General features: G+C 41.6%; 1 protein-coding gene and 1 long non-coding RNA gene across 2 annotated transcripts in view; both read right to left on the bottom strand.

Moving 5' to 3' along the window:
• The window catches only part of LOC133471336 (uncharacterized), a 24,034-nt gene extending 5,548 nt beyond the window's left edge, over nt 1-18,486 (bottom strand). Inside the window, exons 1-3 of the long non-coding RNA XR_009786181.1 lie at nt 18,300-18,486; nt 15,701-15,747; nt 4,322-4,403 (exon numbers count right to left, since the gene is read on the bottom strand). This is a non-coding gene — a long non-coding RNA (uncharacterized LOC133471336). The remainder of the gene's footprint in view (nt 1-4,321; nt 4,404-15,700; nt 15,748-18,299) is intronic.
• A 3,802-nt stretch (nt 18,487-22,288) lies between these two features.
• Nucleotides 22,289-25,448, bottom strand: LOC133471308 (trypsin-like). The gene is made up of 5 exons (XM_061760760.1): nt 25,349-25,448; nt 24,693-24,849; nt 23,642-23,895; nt 22,559-22,695; nt 22,289-22,487 (listed from the first exon to the last, which is right to left on the bottom strand). Exons 1-5 carry the CDS (start codon nt 25,386-25,388, stop codon nt 22,338-22,340), a joined length of 738 nt encoding a protein of 245 aa, XP_061616744.1. The 5' UTR covers nt 25,389-25,448; the 3' UTR covers nt 22,289-22,337.
• Between the last annotated feature and the right edge of the window lie 180 nt (nt 25,449-25,628).

The following is a 25,628-nucleotide window of genomic DNA, read 5'->3' as shown; positions in this document are numbered from 1 at the left end:
TCAATGCGGTAGAGTCATCCCTTCCATAACCTTATTTAAGAGAATTGTTTGACTTTGTCTGTGACAAGAATGATTCATGATGAGTGCCTCGTGTCCCGCGCCGGTCTAAAAGCTCCCAGCTTCTGGTGTTCAAAAATTCTCTGTAATCTGAACTAACACATATAGGTAAAGTGTATTTTCCCCCCCATTGTTATTATCATATTTGTTAGACAGTTCACAAGGCTACAAAATCAAAACAGGTTTTGTGTAAAATTGGCAGTAAAAATCCAATAGTACTTTTAATTATTATTATTTTTTTTTTTTACACAAGTACATTACAGAATCTGTACTTTATTTATTTATTTATTTTTTTACCTAGGAACAACAGGTGTACACAGCGCAAGTGCTTACCACCTCTGTCTGATCGTAACAATGAATCAAGAGACAAACTCACTGAAGTAATCCATGTTGCGGACTTGTCTCCCTCTTGTGGGTGTAAACCGAACCGGCTCCCTGCCACCTCCCACCTGAAGGCAATGCAGACCCCCCCCCCCCCCATCCCCTTCCCACCCCCTTTTCCTCTGTGGCAACACAAAGGCGAGCACTTAACCTGCAGCCGCTCACCGTAGGCGTCTGCCTGACCTACTTCCACTGAAGGGGGAGCTGGAATCTTCCACGTCCTCAAAGGCTCGATTCAGCACGACCGAGCGCGTCGGTTTGTCATTCCCGAGTCAGACACGCACCACGCACACACCGCTCCACTTTACTACGCCGATGATTACTTTCACATGCAGAATGATACGCGGTAGATAAACCAATAAAACGTGGTACCTGACAAAATGTTGACGACAGTCACCCTTCATTTTCACATACCACACTCAGGCTGTGTTTGGAATCACTCCCTAGCCACTATATACCGCCTGAGGTTTTCTAACGACGAGCCGTCGCTTGGTCGATTTTGTACGCTACCGCTCGAGTGACGTGAAAAAAAATGAAACAATTAAGGGATGTGGAGAAGGAGAGCCACAGTTGGTGATGCGCTTTGAAACGTTTATTAAACAGGGGAACGGAACAGTCCAACACAAAAGTACAACATGAGAACGCAAGCAAAGAGCTGCTGTAGGCCACAACTCATGCCAAGAGGCTATCATTTTCTGATCAAAATTGCAATTTTACACAACGCGATCATGTGATCGGCAAAACTGTTTTTTGGGGGTTTTTTTCCCAGTGCTCCTGATTTACCCAAGATCTGTTGTGTCAACTATTTTACACATACATGCCATCTCCCTGCTGTTCTGCGAAGCTCATCAATCAGAAGTGGCATGCTACTCGTGCACAGGTCACGCTAAGCAATCAGTATTAACCTCCTCCCCGGGCTTTGTAACGTTAACATTTTTTAACCAGAAGCGGAGTTAGTGGATTTAATCGCTGAGAAAAACAGCACGTCGGCCATTTGTTAGTATTTCGGGGTTTGAGGCTGCAGAGACGTCAACTTCATTTACATAAATGTACGTCATCCTTGTGCCTCGCTCTCCAGACATGACCAATCAATTCAAATCAGAACAATTTCTACAAAACAATGTTAAATGAGCAATAAAAGAAAAACTAACAATATATTTGCAATTCTTACCTTTAGTTCTCATCCCCGCATTACAACAATAGCTTTTAATGTTTTGATGCTGTGATATAATTTTATCGGGCCCGACCGCAAATGAAAATGTGCGAATAATTCACGCCCATTAAAATTGCACTGAAACTTTTTTTTTTTTTTTTTGGAAACAAAAATATTCTTTTAATAAGTGGCTATATATTGCCAACCCCCCCCCCCTCCCCCCCAAACAAAACAGAATTTTTTATTTTTTTTTAAAAAGGTGAAAAAAATGCAAATAACTGAATTCACAAGTGCAAAACTGCAAATACGCGGGGGTCCGCTGTAGATTTGTTCCTAAACTTGTTCAGCCTTAAAAGACGCTCACACGCAAACTAACCAGAAAACCTGACTCCAGATCCTAATGTCACTATCTAGGCCACGTCCCTTAAAGGCACACATCGAAGCCACTAATAGTACAGTATGTACAGTAATTACACTTTGAAAGTACTGTATTTCCTCTTCTTATTAGTTTTTATTCGGTTTGTAATAAATGCTATTTTTCTTTCTTAAAAAGGTGACCTCAAAAAATTGTGGCATTTTTGGAGTGCTAGTTGGTCTCTATAAATATGAAGCAAGGTATGCAATCTACTGGCTGACTGAAGGCGCAACCATTCGGAGTAACTTTAACTCGACGAGGCGCATCCATTAGCGCTCAATGTGTGTTTTGACAGCCCTCCTGTGTGCGTGCGCGCCCCGGAGGAGTCATTGATCGCCTGATCGGAGTTAGTTAGCGGGGGCCTCCTATTCAGCCGGGCACAATGCGGCAAAAATACAAGAGCGCTCTATTCACTTCAGGCTGGAGACAAACAACGCGGTAGGGTAGCGGCCGCGTCCCTGACTCCCGCCCATTGTGCCGCCGGCTTCACATGATGGAGTGCAAGTAGGTGTTAAGTATGGCAGCTGCGTACGCCTCACAGAGACTTCTTTTATTGGAGCGCTTCCAAGCACTAACCCGTTCACTTCGCCTCGCCGCACCACGCCGACAGACCACCCGGCCGACCGCCCGCCCTTAATTTTTCTCTCGCCACCCCTCCACTCACCTCTCCGAGCAGCAACAACTTTATCTTTTATATTTTTTATTATTCTTTTTTTTTTTCTTACTGTGACAACCTCTGGCTTGTCTTTCTTCTAAACCTCTCAGTCTCCCCACGACCACGCTTCGGTCTCATTCAAAGTCAGATCACGCTTGAATGCGGCACGGTCGTGCCAATGCCAGCCAGCTCTTTGCCAGTGTGGTTGGCCGGGTGAGTGGGCGGGAAGCCCCCCCCCCCCCCCCACGCCAGCGTGCACGCTGGTGTCGTGAGGTCGTGAGAATGGCGCTTAAGCCAAAATTCCCAAATGTTTCATGTCCAAATGTTTCTGGTGTGACCGGATGTCATCCAGAGGCGCCTTAAACATAAACAACGACTTAAGTAAGAAGAAAAGACTTCCACTTCAAAGAAGCGAAGATGCATTGTTTTTGCCACGATCTGTTGTTTATCGAAGGACTGTTAGGACCTCACTGGAAATTAAGTCAAATTACAAGAATTCTTGTAGTATTATGATTTTATTGTGGTGAAGTTATTACTTTCTGAAGGAATATTATGACTTTATACTGGTAAAATGACTGCTTTTTTGCTTTATTCTGGTAAAATTTGTGTCGTAATATTTTAACTTTATTCTGGTAAAATGATCAAAAAGTTTAAATTTTCTCGTACAATTACTTTTTTTTCTCAAAACGGTATTTAATTCTGTAAAATTACTGTATACTTACAATTATTTTTTCATTTAATATTAGGAGTTTATTCTGGTAAAGTTACTATTTCCTCATGGAATACAATGACTATTGTGATCAAATTTAAACTTTTTGTCACAATCGTACAACTTCTTTCTAGTAAACTGACTTTTTTCTTAATACTTTTTGTCGGAATATTATAGCATTATTTTAATTCCGGTAAAAACTGAATTGCCACAATATGACTTTATTCTGTTAAAATTAGGACTTGTGTGGAATCTAACTTTACAAAAAATGTAAAGTACGTTTTGTAACATTATGACTTCATTTTGGTGAAATGACGTTTGTCAACTGGGGGTGACAAATCAAACAGCTTGAAGTAAGCACACGTTGCATCATATTTGTGAGTGAGAGTTTAAATAAGTATAAGTGTGTTTTCATCAATTTAAATTTATGAGTGGGGAGGTATAACTATAACAAAAATTTTAAAAAATTAATATATGGTCTCAATATTGTGGATTTTTACCATGTGGAATTTATCCACTAGGATAAACAGCAGTTGACTGCAAGCCCATCTTAACTTCTTCTATCAAGTAAAAAAAAATGCATCCATTTTCATTTTTTTGCCATCAAACTCACTCCCTTAACACAGAATTCAAACGAGTGATGCTCCTCCGTGCGATTTAATAAGAATAAAACAGTTTGGCTATCCGGGAATGAGATGGCGCTGGTGCAATTTGTGCTGAGAAGCCCTTGCGCTCGTAGGTTATTTACAAAGGCAGAAAAACATTACCATGGGAACGCACCAGCAAGCAAACTCACTGACTTGGCATGATGCCCCTGATGGTTGCTAGGGCACAGTTGTCAATAGCTACTGGGTTGTGTGTGTGAAAATGTGCCATGATGCATGTTCTTTCTCTGACTTTACGTTTTTTTTTTTTTTTTTTTTTTTTAAAACATCATTATGAGCAAATTACCTGGCGAGCAGCGTCCATCTTTCACGGACTTTCCCATGGCTGGTCGCGCCGGTGGGCGCGTCTCTGCTTGACCGCCGCATTCCTGCAAGCAGCAGAGCATCGCGCACATTATTACTAGCATACCACAGCACAGCAAAGAGCAACAATAACAAACACATTGAACCCATGGTACACAAATAACCCCTCACAGCCCCTCCCCCCATGTTAAATAACAAAATCTTGGCTTTAATCTCGCCTCTGCCGCCGCGCAATCGTCATTAAAGGCGAGCACGACGTACTTAATTAAATTAGAACGGACAATCCCCGATTAGCACAAAGCGCTGAATAGAAACATAAGAAACATCACATACTGTACGAGTATGAAAGGGATTAACTAAGTGGGAGATAATAGCGTGAAGTGCGCATGGGAGGAGCGGGGCGACGAGAAAAAAAAATTCATGTACAGCACAGGCAGTTAAGGACAGCGCTAATGAATTATACATTAACGGAAAAGAATAAGCCCGGATGATAACTCCAACATTCAAACACCATAAATAGCAGCTTTGTGTCTGTGTGGCCTCAAAGGACATCCAGCATCATGAACTGCTTTAATGCGGACACTTTAATTCCACGGAGATCTTAACGTTTGACCATTTTGAACAGAGGACAAATTTCAAACCAAATGTTTTTTTTTTCTTCCATCTTTTCCAGGGCCCCCCGCAATCCCTTTTTATTGGCCAATCTTCCAAATGATTCCAAACATTTGTTGCCATGCTTCGCTCACATTAGATTGCGTATAAAAAAAAAAGCTTGGCAATTTAGCACCTGCTTTTAATTGGGCCTCATTTTCAAGAACGGGTCCTTGAGACTTTTTTGTGCGTCCTGTTACGATAGACATGTTTACCAAATTCTTTTGGTAAATGTTTTTTTTTTTTTTTCAAACTTCCTAAGAGCCCTCACACCCCTTTTTTCATGGTGAATCCTCCAAATGATCGTTTGATACGACGCTGCACCCACATTAAGATGTCAGATTCGGCAACGCTCTTCATGTCAAATTTATAGGGTCATAAAATGTATGAATGACATTAAAGAGTTAACCGCTGTGCCCATTTAAGCGCCATTGTTACATCAGTGATCGTAATGACCGCGCTTGTGAAACGAAACACAACGCAGCTCTAGGCGTCGCCCTGGCCACCGGCCGCTGGCGTGTCGTCTTTTTCATCTCGCTCTCGAGGTTCCGGATCAATACAAAATCCTTTATAAGTCATTAGTTTGTCTGAAGGTTGTCTGCCGCCGTGTGTATTCACCTGGCGAGGCTTGTTGTGCGTACACGTGTCCTCGTGTTTGTTCATTGCAGCAGAGGGCGGAGTAGAGGATCAATAGGGAACAAATGAATTCCGATCAATATTAGGCCGGGCGGAGGGGAGCGACTGTGGCTTAAACAGCCTAAACGTCAGCGCTGCGAGGTCAGGGACGGTTAAAATGGCCGCCTTTGCATTGCTGGAGATGCGTCAATACCATTTTTTTGCCGTTCATAGTTAATTACGCTCGGCTGTAACGAGGTTTCAAGCCATATTTCTGTACTGAGAAAAGAGTACGGTAGCACTTTCACATTAGCTTAGCAGTTACCATGGCTTCTCGGTTTTGCTCTTCGGTGTGTCACATGATTAGCTCGGTATTCCTCGTCCTGCTTTGGTGATAACGATTCTTGATACTTGACAGAAGTGTAGCTTATTCAACGCAACAGAGGCGAGGATTAGTGACTTAGAAGACCAGATCCGCTCTGTGTTTAGCCACACTAGCTAGCCAGCCGCGCCTCGTAGCCGGTGCAGAGCAAGTTAGGTTAGTGCCTAGCGTTTCCCGGTAGTTCCCGGGCAGCAGGGATGTTGGGTCCGTGTAGCTGGCAGATCCGTGGTCGGCTCTGCTGGAAGCCATTTTCACAGATGCAATGATGCCATCAACAAGCGTTAGCGCAACTGGTCGGTTGAGTCTGGATCTATAACGTAGGTAACATAGCTTGCAGTTAAGTACAACACACCACAAAATGGAGAGAGTTAAACTTTGTGGAATACTTTAGCTTCAGATTATTTAGCGACACTTTGGTGTTCTCTCTCCATTACATGTCTTTTGAAACAATGAGCAGTTTTATTCTATTTGTATGTAACTCCTCTTTACATTTGCGTGACAGTTAGGAATGATAAAATCGCTGGTATGGTTCATAAATTACAAGACCATCTGGCGTCTTGAAAGGCAGAGGACTTCAGTTTAATTGCATTTCATTTTACTCTTTATACTTGTATTACAGTTTGGATTGATCAAATGCACCCCAAAACATTACTGGTCCAGCTGATAAATGAACTGTCTGTCAGGCGTCTTCAATGGTTCATTTTAAAATCTTTAGACTGACATATTTTTGTAAAACTTTTATATATTAATTGAAAAATTCCTTTCCAGTTAATAAAGGTTTTATTTACTTTATTTCCTATGAGAAACATTCTTTTGCACTAAGTCAACCAGCATCACTGAATGGATGGGGGCCAAATCTCTTTTCAGTTTTATGCATGTATGCATGTATTCAAATAAACAAATGCAGAGCTCCAAGGATCGCATCTCATCGGGGCTACGACATCTGCTACTGTCAGCTCACAGCGGTCGCGGTCAAAGTGAACTTTTCACCTTTTCTGTTCATGAATAAAGCAACCGCTTCACCCCGAGCAAACTGCCGAGCTCGGTGAGAATTTCAATCGTTGAACTTCAACTCTCGCTTGGCTTGATCTCGACTTTTACAACCTGACATTGCGCCGAAAAGCCAATGTTAAGCATTCGATATGAAGCCACTTGGTTGGATATGCCAGTGGTTCTCAAATTGAGGGCCAGCAGAATAATCACGTTGTATCATTTAAAAAAGTGCATACCTACATATGCACTTTTTGACGCGTTAATAAAACAAACAGAATACACAAATTACTCCTCCCTACCTTAGCTTTGGGCTATTGTAAATCCCTGATACGATTGTGACATAACATCACATAAATCTGAGTTGCGATACACTTTGTCATCTATTGAACGCCGAGACAATCAATCACATTAACACAATTAGCTCGCTCACGTAGAAGCTGCTGTCAGCGACAGCTCACGTCCAGACACTCACACGCAGACACGCAGACTCGACTTCACCCCACAAGCTTCTTAAAAACAGAATTCACCACAATATATACACATTTCCAAAAAGGGCCATGCAGTTTGGGATTTTCTCCCTTAATAATAAAAAACATTTAAAAACTGCATTTTGTGTTTACTTGTGTTTTCTTTGACTAATATGTAAACTTGTTTGATGATGAGAAACTTTTTAAGTGTGACAAACATGAAAAAAAAAAAAAAAGAAACACTGAGTATGTAAGTTTGAGTACGTTTTAATGAGTTTAAATATGATTGAAGCATGTGGGAGGGGTAAAATTATATTAGAAATGTTTTTATATGGTCTCTCTACAAATGGGGATTTTCACCCAATGCAGGCTAGTTGGTAACGTGTCCCTAGCGATAAACTGGGATTCACTGTAGTTCTATTTTTTAGATATTAAAAAAAAACAAAAAAACAAGAAGAAAAATTAATTATTAAATTCTAAAAAAAAAAAAAACAAGAAAATCTAATCTTAGGTGAATAAAGTTGTTATTTTTAATTCACTTACTAAAATATGACTTCTTCCCACATTAAACTTTGACTTTGATAAGAATATTACAAATACTTCTTGACTTTATTCTCACAACAATACTACTTTTCTTTCCTCTCGAAAACATGAATTTGTTATCATAACATTTTCTTTTCTCGAAAATAAGCCACTTTTTCATTCCTATGGCATTTAGGGGTTCACACGGTTAATGTTTAATTGCCAAGAGGATTATAAAGAGGACCCTTTGAAAATTCCCTCCTGAACCCAAAAAGTTAGCTGGACTGTGCACACAAAATCAATTCTAATGGAATTTCAAGTGAGCATTTGACTATTGTTCTATTGTGGTCCTTGCCAGCGATCAGATCAAGCCTTTTGACTGCCAAGTGGTGATTTCTGTCAATGCGGGAAAATAACATTTGAGACTCTTAAGCTGTTGGCGTCGCCATGCCATTGTTCACGGGATTGCTCGGCTTTGCGGCTCTTCTCATCTCCGCTGCTGTGAGATCAAAGTGTCGAGTGACATTTGGGAGTCGGAAAAGTCAATGATGGCGGCACAAAGTCCCACCCCCAAAATAAAACACACTAGCGCTTCAGTGTTTGTAAACGTGCACTCGTGCGAGCCGCTTCCAGCTCAAGGTTCCTCCGCCTTTTCATCAACAAATGCTTTAGTTAGCTTTAAGTGCACTACACACCGTACCTGGGAGAAATTACACCGTGCGGCAGGGATAAGAGTGTAATTGCCAGGGGTGGCCTCGAAATAGATGCTTTCATGTTTTGACTCCATACTGTCTGGTTGTGTGAGTGTTGCATTAAGTATTATGTTCACTTACTTAGGTTTCACCTGAGTGCTTGATTTTATTTGTACTGCAGCTGTGATCGGCGTTACCACTCGGTGCAGGAAAGGTCCTGAGTGGTCGTTGACAACCACTTTGTATGCCACCCGACACAATCGGGATTTTTCTGGCATTCAACACATCAAAAATAAGACAACTTTTCACTTCGTCATTGGGCAATTTTTAACAATACGATTTGCCATTTTTATTATTCAACATTTTTTATTAGAAAAGTGTCCTCATTGATTATCACAGTGGTTGTAGGCTGCTAATTCCAAATGCAGATGTCCATTTTGTAGGTTAGATGCATTTGAGGAGACCTGTTTTGCAAATAAAATTAAAATAAATAAATAAAATTTTAAAAAAATAAAATAAAATAAATATATTTTTAAATCGATAGCTGTAACGCTTCGGAGCAGAATGAACTGGTCAGCAAAGAAGGTAAGATTCATTTCCTCCAATTTCACTGTCTAGTCAGCTCATCATTTTTGTATTGCATCAAACATGACTGTTAGACCTTTCGAAGTAGCGTTTGAGGAAGATGATGTAACCGTAGTCGTTAGCTTTTGTTAAGTATTAGTCCGGGGCTTGGCACAAGCGTAGAGTGTGATGGGCACGGCTGGCGGCGGTGACGTAGCCATAACGTTCATATCAATGACAGTGTAATAAATCAATGATTCTTTTTTAGCAAATGAAAATGCTGATTAAACATGATTATCCGGATGTGTTGTGTTGTGTATATGATAGCAGTATAATACCAACTTTACAATGTGGCGTTTGGTAACTCAAGCAAGATGGCATTTTCTTTTTTTTCCTGAAAAGTAGTGGTTTTGGAGATGTAAGGATTAGGCCAGAGAGTAAGAACGATATAGTATATGGCAATTTAAAGTGGAGTTTAAAACTAAATAAAAAAGGACTATCTTGGGGGAATGCAGCAAAATAGCAGTGGACGTAAACTGCGCTGTGTGGGCTCGCTCGCATTTTTTAAAACGGCTAGAATATTAAAAATCGGTATGTGTGTACCCCGCTTAAGACTCCTTGGGGAGGTGGTTCAGACGGAACGAGCCTATCAATCGAAACTCGGCATGAAAATAACGCCTGGAGTTCGATTTATTTGCCCCTCGTCGGTCTCAACCTTTGCCCGTTTCATACCGCGAGGAAAATTGAGAAGACTGTGGCCATGGAGACAAAAGGAGGTGGAGAGGGAGGCGGTAAACGTGGATGCTGCAGATAAAAATACGCCTGGTATGTGTGCTGAAAAAAAGACGGCAGCTACAAAGAATTTTAAGATGTTTGTATTGTGCATTGACAAGCATTTACAGAGGGAAAAATATGAAAACACACCAAGGTACAACGCTAGGCTTGAGTGTTAAATTATTGAGTGCGTCTCTGACAAAAGGAAGCCAACAAGAAAGAGAGCTACCTCAGGCAGTGATTTAAAACAACCACTCCGAGCAGACAGTCTGCGAAAGCAAGCAAAAAAAAAAAAAAAGAAAAAAAAAAAAAAAAAGTGCGACTGTCTCTCTGCTTTTCTTCCCGACAACTTCGCCCCCTCTCTTGTCTGTCTGTCTGTCTGTCTGTCCCCCTGAGCGGTCTACATTCTGCGAATCCCGTCACAGCCTTTCTGCGTCGGCGCGCCTCTAATGCGCTTTGGCGTGTGCCGGCCACGGGCGCTTGCTTGTGCGTCCCGGAGTCGGGTCAGCGTTTTCGATGACATCATCGGCACTCGCTGGCGGTGCTGGCATCTCACCTTGCCGCACTGTCTGGATCTGCCAGGACGCCATGCCTTTGACGGCTGACGCGCAATCGCCGAGTAACTAACTATAACGTATTTTCACGATGGTGTCGCAACACATCCGCAGTATCACGATACAATTATATCGGGATCACAGTAAAAACTCACTCACTCACTCAAAAATCACAGCAGTGTTTGTATGATGAGCAATATACTGGGATCACAAAGTTACAATACTATATTACGATATTTTGCCGACGATATCAAAGGTATATCGATACAGTGCTCCTTCGCTAAGCAATAATATCGCAATATAGTGTTTGCACAGTGATCAGTAAATTAGAACTCAGGATATTTTAACAACGATATTGAAATGATCACGACACAGATATTGTATGATAATGGAAATTTTAAAAAACTTATATGATACTATATGACAATATTTTACCAACAATATTGAGTACATTACGGTCAATATAATGGAATTACATGGTAAATGCAAAATCACGTACAATGATATTTCGCCAAAGATATCGATTGTATTGCGATAGAGTTATTGAATGATCATTAATATATTGGATTCACAGAGTAACTCCCGATACTATATGACGATATTTTGCCAACGATACCAATAAGATCTCGATATAGGGATTGTATGATGATTGATATGTAGGAATTACAGAGTAACTCACTGTACCACACTATACCAAACAATGTAGTGCATCACAATACGATGATTTTATGATACTGAAAATTAAAAAAACAAGAATACATCGGACGACAGTTTGCCAATGATTTCAATAGTAATGCAATACAGTGTTCGCATGATGATCGACATTGGAATCACAGAGATACACGATACAATGTAACAATATTTTGCCATATCGATAGTATCACGATACAGTAATTGGACAATGATCGATACATTGCTATCACAGAGTAATTTACGATACTTAATGACAATATTTTGTGATATCAATAGGATTCCGATACCATCAGAGTACAGTGATTGTACGATATTGTACCGATTCATGAATCTACTTGGAATGGGAATAGTATAGTGTGATTATTTTAAAAAGAATTGGGTCAATCACTAAGGTGTTTGCGTCAACATGCGGTTGTAGCAAAGCATGACCAGCTGTCACGTGTCATGTACGTCCCAGGTCGGAGTCACATGTTTTTACTTTGTAGCGTAAAGGGGAACACGTTCAGATGAGGCTGCTGATCCGGCCGTCTAAAAGCTGCAAACTCTACATGCGTGTCAAAGGAATTCAGCGGGCAGGTTAAGATTGCCACTGTGTCAAATCAGGGGGGGGGATACCTGGGGGGGGGGGGGGGGGGTTCTGGCTTAGTCCCCCCTGCTCATCTCCACACACACCCCCTGCTGTCAACCAGTGAGGAAGTGTGGCTCAACGACATCCTTTACTGGGGAATACATTGAGCTGATATGAAGTATGGATTAAGTTGCTTTGCCTGTGACTGTGCGTTCACAGCATATAAATCATAAATGACCAGCACAACCAGGCTCCACATGCATGCCAAAACGCTGCATTAATGACACCCTTGCCAACAGAGCAGGCACAGGGCAAATCTTTGTCCTTTATAGCCAGATTTGATTTTTAAAACAGATGGATGGGCCAGATCATTTGTAGGCTAAAGAAAAAGTTTCAAAAATTATTCCTGAGGAAGTTGGTACGAGACTGGGAGGGAAAAAAAAAAATTCTTGGAATAAGAATAAATAAATATATACATTAATCAATACAATAATATAAATTAATTAATAAATAAATAGAATACATTTAAATTGCAATAATATAAATATGTAAAAACATGAAATATTTATTTTCATGTTTAAATTGTATTATTTATATTAGAGTTAGGGTTAGATAACATTGCTAGTAAAATAAAAAACATTGCACATATATTTATCATTTTTAAATAATTTTATTTTAATACTATTTTATTGTATAACTTTAAATTGTTTATACAATCATTACTAAGACACACGCATACAGAATAAATTAAAAAGAAGAAAGAAATTAACCAATTTTAGGAAAAGGGGCAAAATTAATGCCGCGACGACTGCAGGACTCGTGGGCCCAAAAAAAAAAAACAGGCAGGCCGTATGTGGCACACAGACCACACATTGCCCACCCTTGCAGTAGGGCACACTTTCCTCACTTTGCACTGCAACTCCAATTATGTAAAACTGGGGTGTGACAAGTTAAAAAAAAAAATAAAAAAAAAAAAACAGGCAGGCCGTATGTGGCACGCAGACCACACATTGCCCACCCTTGCAGTAGGGCACACGTTCCTCACTTTGCACTGCAACTCCAATTATGTAAAACTGGGGTGTGACAAGTTAAAAAAAGTATAAATACCTCAATGCATGAATATTTGACGTGTACGGTGACACTTGGAGTGAGCACCGCGAGGCAAACTAGGACAAGCCAGATAGATCGCGTGACTGCAGGAGCGGCAGATTAACCAACGGCGACAGACAAAGAAGCCAGCGCGGCGAAGAACAAAAGATGGGGAAAGGAAGGCGTGCGCGGGAGAAGCGGCTGTGGTGGCGGCGAGGAGCGTGCTCAAATAGGTGGCAGACTCCCCGTTGGTGACCGAGTCAGAGGAATTCTCCCCGGACGCATTCCTCCCGTCCTCGCCGTGTTAACCCGTGACGAATCGATGCCTTGCGCGGCTTCTACGCATCACAGACAAATTTATGAAATGTCCTCCCTTCTGAAACATTATCAGGAAAAATCTGCTCACTAGAATTCACTTCAATGGTGCTACAATACAGTGATTGTATGACGATTGATGTATTGGAATCACAGGGTAACACATGATACTTTGACATTTTATATATAGAGCATGTGCCTTTAAGGGTCGTGTGACATCAGCGAGTGACTGTATGGGTGTGAGCTGTGGACGACAGCAGCAGCTTGCTCATTATGTTTGCGTGTTTTACTGTTCTTACAGTGTTCAATAAACAGCTGAAAAGTGGATCACGACTGTCGCTCCCCTTTTCCACAAACGAGGGCATTACAGTAATTATTCACAGCCAGTCATTTTAAGAGCAAAGTTACCCATATTGCCAGTCCTTTCAGAGCATTCTGACTGATCTTTCAAGACCCACAGAATATTGTGTTCTGTGACAATATAAGCAAAGAATCTACTGTACCAAAAGAAAGAGTACCCCCTTTTCTTTTACCATAAAAAAAAGTTTGATTCCAGCTTTTTCCGTTCATCAGTAATCAACAGAAGAACATGGCTTGGTATCACCCAAAACACCAGTTTCTGGCCAAAAAAGCAGACCAAAAAAAGCTTTTTGTGAAAAGAAACTTACAAAGCAGAACAGTGCATTTGTTGCTAATACAGAATGTTTTGCTTTTGTGCCACCTCAAACTATAAAACAACAGAAACAAGACTGAGAAAGGGCTTTTAATGAATTCATTCATTCATTAATAAAATAATAATTGCATGGCTCGTTTTGGCTTTTCTACATGGCGTTCATCATTCACCCCATGAACTGTATCATGTTTTCTCACGATCTCAACACACACTTTCTACTACCTATTGCGACACGCTCTCTGTTTATATCATACATCTACATACTGTGTGTTCAATTGTGAAGTGCCAAAACTTGTCCGACTTCCAACACGTTGCCATTTCTCTCCCTCATAATCGACGTGACGAGCCGAGAGTTTATCTTCTACTCAAAAGCTGTGCTTGATCTCAAATCCAACAAAATGAAACGCCGCCATCTACAGGCAGTAATTAAATTGGTTTAGCTGGGCAAGATCTTCTTCCACACCCACCGGTTGAAAGACGAACTTGCCGAATATATACGTCAGTGGCAGTAAATGGCTGGATTCCAGTTGACTGATAAGTACATCGACGGCAGTGATATTTAAGTATACTGTTAACACCTACAAAAAATATCGCTAACCGCTATAGACAATAGATCATTTCCACCAAAAAATGTAAGGGGGCCGTGGTAGGTGAACAATGTTGATGCTGTTGACGTCATGTGGGGTATGGAAGAGGAATTTGCGCACCAATTTCAGAGAGGATGCTCCGCGTTAATGTGAAAATCAAATAAATATGGCCTGCAACTTATTCCAAACATGCTCAACCCACTGACAGCAACACATCTCTTTGCAAATATGTTCACGACGGAAGGAGGGAAATATAAGTTAAAGCGCAGAGTTCAAGCATGTGTGAATCAACAGCTCGTGTGTGCTTGCAGACAATGTGCGTGTGTGGGATTCTGCAAAAACACATTGTGAAAATATCATCACACAAGAAGGGCTCCATTGTGTGGCCCAGGCATTTGCGGCTGCTCGAGCGAGGGGGCATGTAGGGTGACATCAGCACAAATATGATGAATGCAATGCGAGGCGTTGCCAAAAGCTGCTCGCAATGCGTCAAGCGCCTCTCTATAGACGCCTCCCGCTCACTTTTTCGCCTCCTGCTACATAACGGGACGTGACCGACGGATGAACCCCTGTTGGCCGAGACAGACGCCGCCGTCGCTGTTTTTTCGGCCACAAATAGGCGTTGCTGGGAGAAAGAAAAAAAAAATGGCCGCCCGACACAGCCGGCACACGTGCGCGCTCACATTGCTGCCAGCTTAATCGCGACACTATGACTCAGGATGGAATAATTCAATTATTTCAATGGCACGTCAACGTTTCGATCGCACTGCTGAGTTCCATTCAGGGCAAACTCCGATCGGTCAAGCGCTCCATGCTGCACTAAACTCAAACAGGATGTGTCAAAATAAATACAAACATGATTTCTTCTTGCCAATCTGTGAAGAATGGGCCTTCGCAGCACTTTTTTTTTAGGGCTATTCTTCAAAATGGTCACTTGGTGTCATGCTCGGGCCACATTAAACCCTTGAGTCAAAAGAGTTTCGCAATGTTGCGTCACCCATCGTACAAGCCCTAGAATTTGCCCCGAAATGGCTACTTTCGTGCAATTACATGTCAACTGGTGAAACTGTGTCTGGGTCAATTTTTTTTTATTATTATTTTTTTTTTAAACTTTCTAGGGGCCCTCTCACCCACTATTTCATGGCGAAATCTCGAAACAATTAGACTATTACACCATTCGGAACCCACATTAGATGGCATAGGCAAATTGAATTCATTCTTACCTCATACAAAATTACATCTTCGGAGTGGTTCGCTTCAGAGGCTCAATCTGAAAAATAAACACACAAATGCTAAATTATACAAGCCTGTTAACTTATAACACTGCGTCATCCAAGCATCACCTATAGAAGGTAAACATCCCTCGACACTGAGGCGCAATGACACTCCAGTAGAAAAAATAATAATCACTTAACAGGTTGTTGTTTGCGCTCGCCTGACACAGCAGCGCAAACAATTATATAGCGACAAAATAGAAGGTGATGAAAAAAAAGGACATGTCTGCTGTTGACGTTTTCCTTCCCTTCATCCGGTTTGAAGGTTTTGAGTGAAAATTAATCTTTTATCCATTTGTGTGTGTACAGCAGATGCACAACAGATTTTAACAGGTGCATGCTAGTATCCTCTGTTTAGTAAACGAGATTTCAAAGTGAGTAGCAACTGGACAAGATCTCGAGAACGAGTTAATCTTTTAAGGACCCCTGGAAATGGAGAAAATTACCCTAAAATGGCTGCTTGGAATCAAAATGGTTGACTCCTGCTCCAACCACGATGACGGAAACTAAAACTCTTCACATTTAAGTGGTGCCCATCTGTCCAGTATGCGGGGTTCAAAACATTTGGTATAACTGGGACAAAATATGCACTGTAGGAGTAGTTTGTCTTTGAAGGACACCTGGAAACCACCAAAATGAGCCTAAAATCGCCGATTCAAAGCTGGGATTCATTAGTTTAATGTTTTATGGAGAGTCATAAAATTTAGGTGCCATGCGCCACCTACATGCAACGACAAATGCATCACAATTTAGCTTGGCCCATTTGTCTAGGATATGTAGTTCAAATTTGGTAGCAATCAGACAAAATAAGACAAATTTCTCTTTGAAAGAACTCTGGAAATGCTAGAAACTTTTTTAATCACAATGGCCCACTCCGTGCACTGTCTACAAGTCAGGACAAAAAAATGTAATTCTTCCCAATTAAGTTTCACCTATTTGTCTGGTATAAGTCGTTTAAATTTGGTACCAAATGCACAAAACCTTAAAAGGACACGTTAGTCTTTGAAGGACTGCTGAAAATTCCATGTCTGCTTAGCTTCCTGCTCGGTGAAAACGATGGTGGACCCCCGCTACTCACGGAGGGTAGGGAACGGGCCGGAGCGCAAATAGCTAAAATCCGCAAATAATTGAGGCCAATTATAACTGCATTATTTGAACCCCCAATCTTTCGGAAATGACTGGTCTCGTATAAACGTTTCAAACAAGCACTCTCTGGTAGTAGTCCGTCTTTGAAGGACACCTGGTAAAGTCCAAAATGACCCTAAAATGGCTGCTTCAAATACAAAATGGCCGACCCGCATCTTTTGGCATTTTGGGGGCGGCTTCCTCTCAATTCTTGGGGAGCCCCACAGAACAGAAACGATGACCAGGGTGAGTTTTGAGAACAAAACCTACAGAATATTCATTAGGCCAAAGGAAGCAATCCGAGCTCGGCTGCTAATTACTACAAAAAAAGCGTTTGCGCTAAGTGGACTCGCCAAGTACTGAATGTGTGGAGGTGTCCGGGCCGCCGCGCACGTGTGAAGTCGGGGAGGCGGCGGGGGGCCTCTTTCCCTTTAAGGGCCGGGTATTCGCCAGTGTGCTGATCCCCGCCGCTGAGTTAATTCCATAAGCAGACCCATATAGCTTTCTCCTCCGGAGCCCCACGCCAGATCACGAGCAACAGCCACCACCGTTACGTAAGATTACATAACAGCAGGTCTGTGTGAGTAATATTTCATAACCTGAGGGGGTTGGAGTTGAAGGAGGTGGTGTGGGGGGTGGGGGGTGCACTACACTGGGCACCAAAGCCCACTCAGGAATGGATTCATAGGTGAGGTGAAGTTCAGGCAAACAAAGGATTTTGGTTCAAAGTAGTAGTGGTACGGAAGTCGTGGATTTTTTCTTGGAGGTGGAGTTTAGGGAAAGGTTGAGTTCAGGACACAACGACGAACAAAAGCCGTCCCCCCCCCCCCCCTCGCTTGGCCTACGACAAATGTCGGACGGCGGCGCGTAGCCACTGAATGGACATCAATTCATCCGGCAAATGCTAATAATTGGAGCAGGCCAGCTACTAACTGCAAGCTAACGGTCTAGTTTTTTTTGGGGGGTGGGTGGGGGGGGGGGGGGGGGGGGGGGTGATGGAATCTAAGAGAAAAGAAGCACGAGCTGGAGGAAAAAAGGGCGAGTGAGGAGATAGTAACGGGACAATAGCGTTTCTGCAGACAGCTTGACTTAAGACCTTCGTTGTGACAAGGTATCCATCCTATTTTTTTTTTTTTTGCAAAACTGGTCAACAACCACTAACGCTAACACTAGTCTTACCTTTAAGAGTTACTGCAAGCAAGAGAAGCAAAAGCAAAATGTTGCATTACGTTCCTGCTCCGCCGTGGACAGAAAAAAAAGTCAGAAAACGATCACGCGTGTACGCCGCAGATACATGGATGCACGAAAGAAAAAAAAAAAAAAAAGAAAAGTGGGCGCCCTCATCCGGCTGGCTAAACGGGATGTGACAGACGCAAGTAGGTAGGGAGGGAGGGACATTTTAGAAAACAGGCTGAGTACTCACAGATGAATGAGATGGTCACCACAGAAGAGGAAGAAGTGAGGTTCCATTTCTTCTGGGTTTTTTCCCCCTTTTCATGCGATTTTTACCGATTCCTACCCAGTCATCCCCCCCTCGCTTCTCTCCTCACTCCCATTTTTCCTCAGCCAGTGCCGGTACTCTTTCTCCTCTTTCTCCCGCATGACCACGCTCTCCATTTTACCCCCCCCCCACCCCCACCCACCACCACCACCACCCTCACAAGGCAGGAATCTCTCATGGGGCCTGATAATCGAAATCAACGTGCCGCATCCGAGGTCACCCTACCTCGTGAAGAGAAGCCCGTCGCCCTGGGTCTTCGGGGGGGAAAGTGGGATAGCAAGAAAGCGTGAGGGGAAGGAAGGAGTGAGAAGAAGAAGTGTGTGTTGGGAGGTGGGAGGGGTGAGAGAGCGAAAAAGAGAGAGAGCAAGGGAGAAATATCCAGCCGAGAGGGAGGAGGTGGCAGAGGAGGAGGAAAGAGGGAATATATAAATCTTCTCCTCTTTTTCACTTCTTCCGCGCAGAGCTGGGGGGAAAGCAAGAGGAGGAAGAAAGACGGGGAGAAAGGAGAGATTCCTTTTCCTACTTGGCTGCCATCTTTTCAGGCCATTTTCTTCACGTGCACTTGAACTCTAATCCTGTCTGCTTTACCCCCCCCTCCCCTCGCGCTCTCTTTTTTTCTTGCTTTCGCTCTCTCACTGCGCATCTGCCTGGCTCGCCCTCTCTGGAAATAGTGCTGGAGAGAGAGAGAGGGAAAAGGAGAGAGGGCGAGGGGGACAAAAAAGGGGAGAGAGACGTTGACTGTGGGGGGGAGGGGAAGAAGCTTAGACGGGCAGCAGAGAGCACAGGGCTGCTCTGTGTGTATGTATGTGTGTGCGCGTGTACATACAGACACACTTTCACATGCTACTTGACGATGCTAGCATGCTAAGCAGCAAAGCCGTACACAAGATCAGACGCCTTAAGGGAAAATTCCATCTTAAATGTCCATTTTGGGTGCCCAGAGTCACTGCTTTTAGGATTCTAGGTCGCGTCGTACTGACCACATTTTTTGCAAACAAAGGACTTTGACTTGGATGTTCTTTGTGAGCTGAGTTATTGGGAGTTTTATGGCAAGTCATCAGACTTGGCCACCATGCTCAGCCCACACGCAATAACAGAAACTAACATTGTTGGCAATTTAGCATCATCCGTCTAGTACGCGAGGTTCAAATTTCGTGGCAAGATGAAAAAGTCTATAGGAGGAGTTCCTCTTTGAAGGACTCCTGGAAATGCCCAAACTGTCCATTGCAAATCAAAATGGCCTCCTTCCTGCACAGCCTACATGGAATGACGAAAACAAAAATTCTTCCCAATTTAGCGTCACCCATTTGTCGAATATACCTGGTTCAAATTTGGTAGCAATCAAACTAAATCTCTTGTCATTTGTCTTTGACAGACGCCTAATATGACCTGAAATGGACGTCTTGGATCAAAATGGCTGACTTTCTGCTCCACCCACAGGCAACGACAGAAACTTCATAATTAATTACCACCACCTATCTGTCGAGTATGTGTTTGCATTACTGTATTTTTTCTATATCACTTTTAACATATATTTTAAGAATATATTATTTCTAACAGCTGTTTGAGCACTTATGTGATGTTCTTGATCTCCAGCTTAAGCTCCATGTACTAGCACTGCGTGCTTCTACTTGTTAACATCCAGCACTTCACTAGTAGTACTAGTAGCACACAGATGTCAACTCGGGCACAGTTTTGCCTCACTAGTAACATGTAGGTTGTCCTACTAGTGTGCAGAAATGTCATACAGTGGTGGCAAAACATTATTAGTAAAACAGTTGTTCTACTAGTGTGCTGAATTGTCATACTAGTACTAAGAACAAAGATCGTACTAGTACATGTACTATTAACTGGATGTCAAGGATATCGAATAAATGCAAAAACAGCTCTGCGTACTAGTCTCATCCCGCCCAGTGATTCAATCACCTTGGCTGTCGGACAAAGACATAAAAGATGTCATTTATTCCAGTGCGGCAAATAAAATTCCTCCTTTTAACGAAGTTATGATCCCACGCGTAACATACACTGCTATATTGAAAATGTGTCTGTGTGCCTGAATTCTTTTTTTTTTTTTGTACCATGAGTTCCCCTGCTAGTGCCTTCAACGCAGAACTGGTGTCCTTGTGAAGCTTTTATAGGGAGTCTGATAAAAGAATAAACAGGCCACAAATGAGTGCACAGAAAACAACAGCGCCCGTAGCTGGCAGTCAGCGGCACTACATCAAGAAAGATTTTTTTTTTTTTTTAAATAAAAAATCGAACATTTAGACATGTATTTTACACTAATATCATCTGTAAAATAAGATTGTATGAATAAAAGTAACTTCATAGTTGATATTAACAGGTTTTATGGTTTGGAAGATGCTTCGAAAGGTTAATTGAGGCTAGGTCAGTCGCTAGATCCCCACCTGCAGCAATTTCCTCGTGCGAAGCTAACTAATGTTTTAAATAAAATACACAACGTACGAACCATATTCGCTTATTAATTCATATAATTAACTTAAAAGCTCACCTTTGTCTCCAGTTTGCCTTGTCACGGTACAAAAAAAACAACAACGAGAGACTTCAAGCAGCAGGTTTTGTGAGGAGGCGAAAGTAAGTTGCGTTTAAAGACTGGACGATAAAACTATGACAAACGATGAACACCTGTAAATCACGCTTGATAATTGCATAAAGCAACAATGTAGGACGTAAAAACAACCACATACACGTTTATTATGATTTTATTTGTTTCAAATAGAAGATGTTGAAGCAGACGAAATAAAGTGACGTGCTGAAAGTCAAAATTACAATTTTCTAGCATGTAATCAAACACACCTTTGTTAGGCTTATGTGTGTGTGAGTCAAAGAGCCAAGCTAACTAGTTTAACTTTAATATTTGCATGAACTAAATAGTTGAGTGGTAAAGATGTCAAAACAGTGATTATGGAGTCGGGGTGGATAAACTTAGGTGCTCAGGTAGCAATTTTATGTTATTTTTTAAACCTGGTGGGCCAAGTCATTTATATACTTAAAATAATTTGGTCAGTGCTAATTTTGTATTTCATATTCGGAATTACCGATTGGACAAGCAGAAAGTCACAACACTTAAAATGGTGTATTATTCTATTATTTTATTTAAAAATCAATTATCCATTATCTTATTGGAAAAAGAGCTGTTGTATGAGTTTTAATACGAGTCAGAATGTTCAACACTAAATTGTAATTTTTTTTTAACCATAAAAAAATCCTGTCAAAAATAAAATTGTATTAAATGGTACAAAAATTTGGCACGGTGGACGACTGGTTAGAGCGTCAGCCTCACAGTTCTGAGGACCCGGGTTCAATCCCCGGCCCCGCCTGTGTGGAGTTTGCATGTTCTCCCCTTGCCTGCGTGGGTTTTCTCCGGGTACACCGGTTTCCTCCCACATCCCAAAAACATGCATGAATTGGAGACTCTAAATTGCCCGTAGGCATGACTGTGAGTGCGAATGGTTGTTTGTTCCTATGTGCCCTGCGATTGGCTGGCAACCAGTTCAGGGTGTACCCTGCCTCCTGCCCGATGACAGCTGGGATAGGCTCCAGCACGCCCGCGACCCTAGTGAGGAGAAGCGGCTCAGAAAATGGATGGATGGATGGTACAAAAATTTATTTATATGTGCCATCTGAGCTTGAATTTCTAACACTGAATTGACTTTGCCCACCAGTGTTATAGTCCATAGTCGTCACAGGACAAATTTAAATGTTGGTCATGCATTCAAATTTTGAATTTTTTCCATATCAGCAAATCAGTACATTTTATGATATTATTCATTTATAATGTATATATTGGGGTGTCTAGAATTCTCACAGTCCTAATAAAATGTAGCTAAAACTCACAAAACCATATTTTCTCAATTTTGGGAGTCTATTGAAAACAACTGGAAAGCAAATATTTGACATGGTAATGTTTATTGACAAAACTGGTTACTGGTCTATGACTCAGTAGCTCCTCATGACGTTGTTGATCCAGCTGTTGTAGCGACACACGCGGGCGTACACGCTGGGGTGACCCTTCATGGCGCAGTCGTAGCCCCAGGAGACCACACCCTGCAGCTCACCGTTGCACACCAGAGGACCGCCGGAGTCTCCCTGCAGAAAAACGTACCGGTATATTTAGCCGTCGCTTACGCGTGTTAGTTGTTTAGAGTATGCGGATGTACCTGGCAGCTGCTGGCGCCGCCGTGCATGAAACCGGAGCAGAGCATGTTCTGGGTGAAGAGGTGCGGGTAAGCGTTCTGGCAGATCCTGTCGTCAATGATGGGCTGCCTCAAACACTGAAGCCTGTCGGGGAAGTTGTCTGAGAGAAAGGAAACGCACAAAACAAATCAATACTGACCTATTCAGTAGCTGTGTACTAGGGGTGGGATAAAATAGTGAAACGCCAAATAATTGTATCGCAATACCATGCAATATTGATACATTAGTGTCTAAGATTTTCATTATATTGCATCACCTCAGTTTTGCTGAAGACTTTCTTGTGGGTAGATATCCATATGTATCGTTCTTGGTTTTATCAACCGATTTGCTGTATCAAAATATTGTAGGCAAAAATAGTACAATATTCCCACCCTTAGTTCGTAAACATGCAACACTCCAACCATTTTTTTTAATACCTTGGCTTTCAACACAGCATGAGACTGCCCCTGTTTTAGTGTCTTATTAATTTTCATTGCTTTTAACGTGGTTTTACTTTTATTTTTTACTTACATTCAATTGTCCTATATTTTATGTTTAATTTTTACTTATGTAAAGCACTTCGTTTCGGCTGTGGTTGTTTTTTTAAAGTGTTCTGTAAATCAAATTTTGTTTTGAGTTTTTCATATTTTGGCAAAAAAAATTATAGAATACTTTTTAAATATGTTTTAATATTATATATACTTAAACTATAATTTTTGATCAAATCTAAAAAAAAAAAATGATATTGTACAACGTGAAAATATATGTGCTAATATATAGGTTCCACAAGATGGTGCCAAAGCACTACAGTTGTTTAAATGAAACGCCTCATCTCACTACAACATAGTTACTTGACACAAAGATGCCACAAGATGGCAGAAAAGCACTACTTTTGTCAAAATGAAGATCCTCCATTCACTTCAATGTAGTTCCTTGACAATACGAGGCCACAAGATGGCGGCAACTCCTCAATTAATTTTAACAGTTTCTTGGCACCAAGATAGCGTCGAAATAATACATTTATTTTGTTCACTATATTTTTATCGAGCCTCTGAACTGTGACTTACTGCCGTTGGCAGCCATGTTGCCCCAGCCAGACACCAGGCAGTTCTCGTCGGCGAAGGTGCAGCGCGACGGCAGCGGCACGGTGCGAACGTAGTTGTTGAGGGCGGCCGGGCGGCTCAGCTTGATCAGCATGATGTCGTTGTCCAGGTTGTGGCTGTTGTACCGCGGGTGCTTGACCAGCACGGCCGAGTCGATCCACTGCTCCGTGCCTTCGTTGGCTCCGATGTTGTGCTCGCCCAGACGCACCTGGATGCGACTGGCGAGGCAGAGCGGACAGTTACTTGCTGCTGTTTTGGTTAGCGACAGCGGTTGTAGAATTTTTCCAGGTACAGTGTGTGTACTTCACTTGAGTATTTATTTTTCTGACAACTTTGTACTTCTACACCATATATTTAAAAACAGATAGTGTTTCACTTTTCTACATTTTGTTGTTACAGCCTTATTTCAAACTAATATGTTTTCCTCCTATCCTACACAAGGCCCCATAATGGGAACATTATTATTTTTTATTTATTTATTAGGAATTAAAAGTATAAGAAAATGTATCCGATTTCAGAATAAAGCTGTAACCTAAAATGTGGAAACAGAGAAGCACAGAATAGATGGATGCCTTTTGTATCTGTATTTTCTACCCCTTACCAAGAGAACACTCTATACTTAAGTAGAAATATAAATAGAAAACAAAAAGAAAGTCAAAAGTGAAAGGCTACTTCAGTAAAAATAAATACATACATAAATAAAATACAAAGTCCACACTCCACTTACGTACAAAAGTAAAAAAACAACTTCTTGTCAATTATATACCTGTTTTAATAACTTGGCACTATGAAACTTTTTTTTTTTTTTTTTTTTTTGGTAAACCTAGCCAGATCATCTCAGGCTTCTATGCTAACATTGTGAAACTGGCTAACAAAAATGCTAAATGAACTAAAAATCGGCTTTTAGATGTAGGGTGTAAAAGTAAAAAGTCGTCGGAAAAGTAAAACACCAATAAAAGTACAGATAGCCGAAAAAAAATCGACTAAAGCACAGTCACAAAGTATTTGTGCTTACGACTTGTAGCAGTGGGCGGCAGAGACCACCCACTGGCTGGAAATGAGGGAGCCTCCGCAGAAGTGGTAGCCGGCGTTGAGCGACACTTGATAGGGGACCGAGTGACGGGGGCACTCGTAGCCCCCGACGATTTTATCGTCCTGCTCGGCAGCAACAACTGGCAATGGGCACAGGAGGCTTATATGATAAATCAAACTTCCTCTATTCAAAATTCTTTTAACCATCCAATTTGAATTAAAAACCCAACGAAAGCTAACTTCGACCAGTAACAACTACAATGATCAACTAAAAATAGGTCTGAAGTGGAAAAAGTGGCAATCTGGCAGTTAGAATACGTATTTACAACTATAAAAACCTCTTCTTTAGTGGGACAAAGTCACTTTGGGCATCTTAGCATTACCTTTAAATGGACATTTATGGAAGAAAATACAAAAACTAAAAGGAATGTTTAAAACAATCGAAATAGTAATAAGTCACCCAAAAATATTTTGGGAATTTTGTGACGTAGAATACTTTTAAAAAGAAAAAAGGTCAAACAAAAAATGGAAATTCATGAAATTTAAAAAAAGGCACCAACAATACAGAGGCAAAAAAATTTGGCATTATGGTATGTACAGTTGACACTGCTCGTAATAAAAATGTTAAAACACTCTTACATGCTGCTCCGAGCAAAGCCAGCAGAATCAGGGCCTTCATGGTAACGTGTGTGTAGATGTCAGAGAAGCTGCAGGCGGTGGTGGACTATATATATATATATATATATACATACATACACACACACACACACTGTAGCGGCATTCTCAAGGTCAGCATGGGATGGGGGGTGGGGGCTAAAAGGCACAAAAAAGTGCAATCTGGGAAAACGAGCATATGGCTGAAAAGACCTTGAGTCATATCAACAGTGGCCTGACGCTTAATGTGACAACTCTTACGAGC

Source organism: Phyllopteryx taeniolatus, chromosome 21 (assembly GCF_024500385.1).
Source record: "Phyllopteryx taeniolatus isolate TA_2022b chromosome 21, UOR_Ptae_1.2, whole genome shotgun sequence".
Classification (NCBI taxonomy): Eukaryota; Metazoa; Chordata; class Actinopteri; order Syngnathiformes; family Syngnathidae; genus Phyllopteryx; species Phyllopteryx taeniolatus.
Note: the sequence above shows the minus strand (reverse complement) of the source record. Positions and strands in the feature narration are given on the sequence as shown.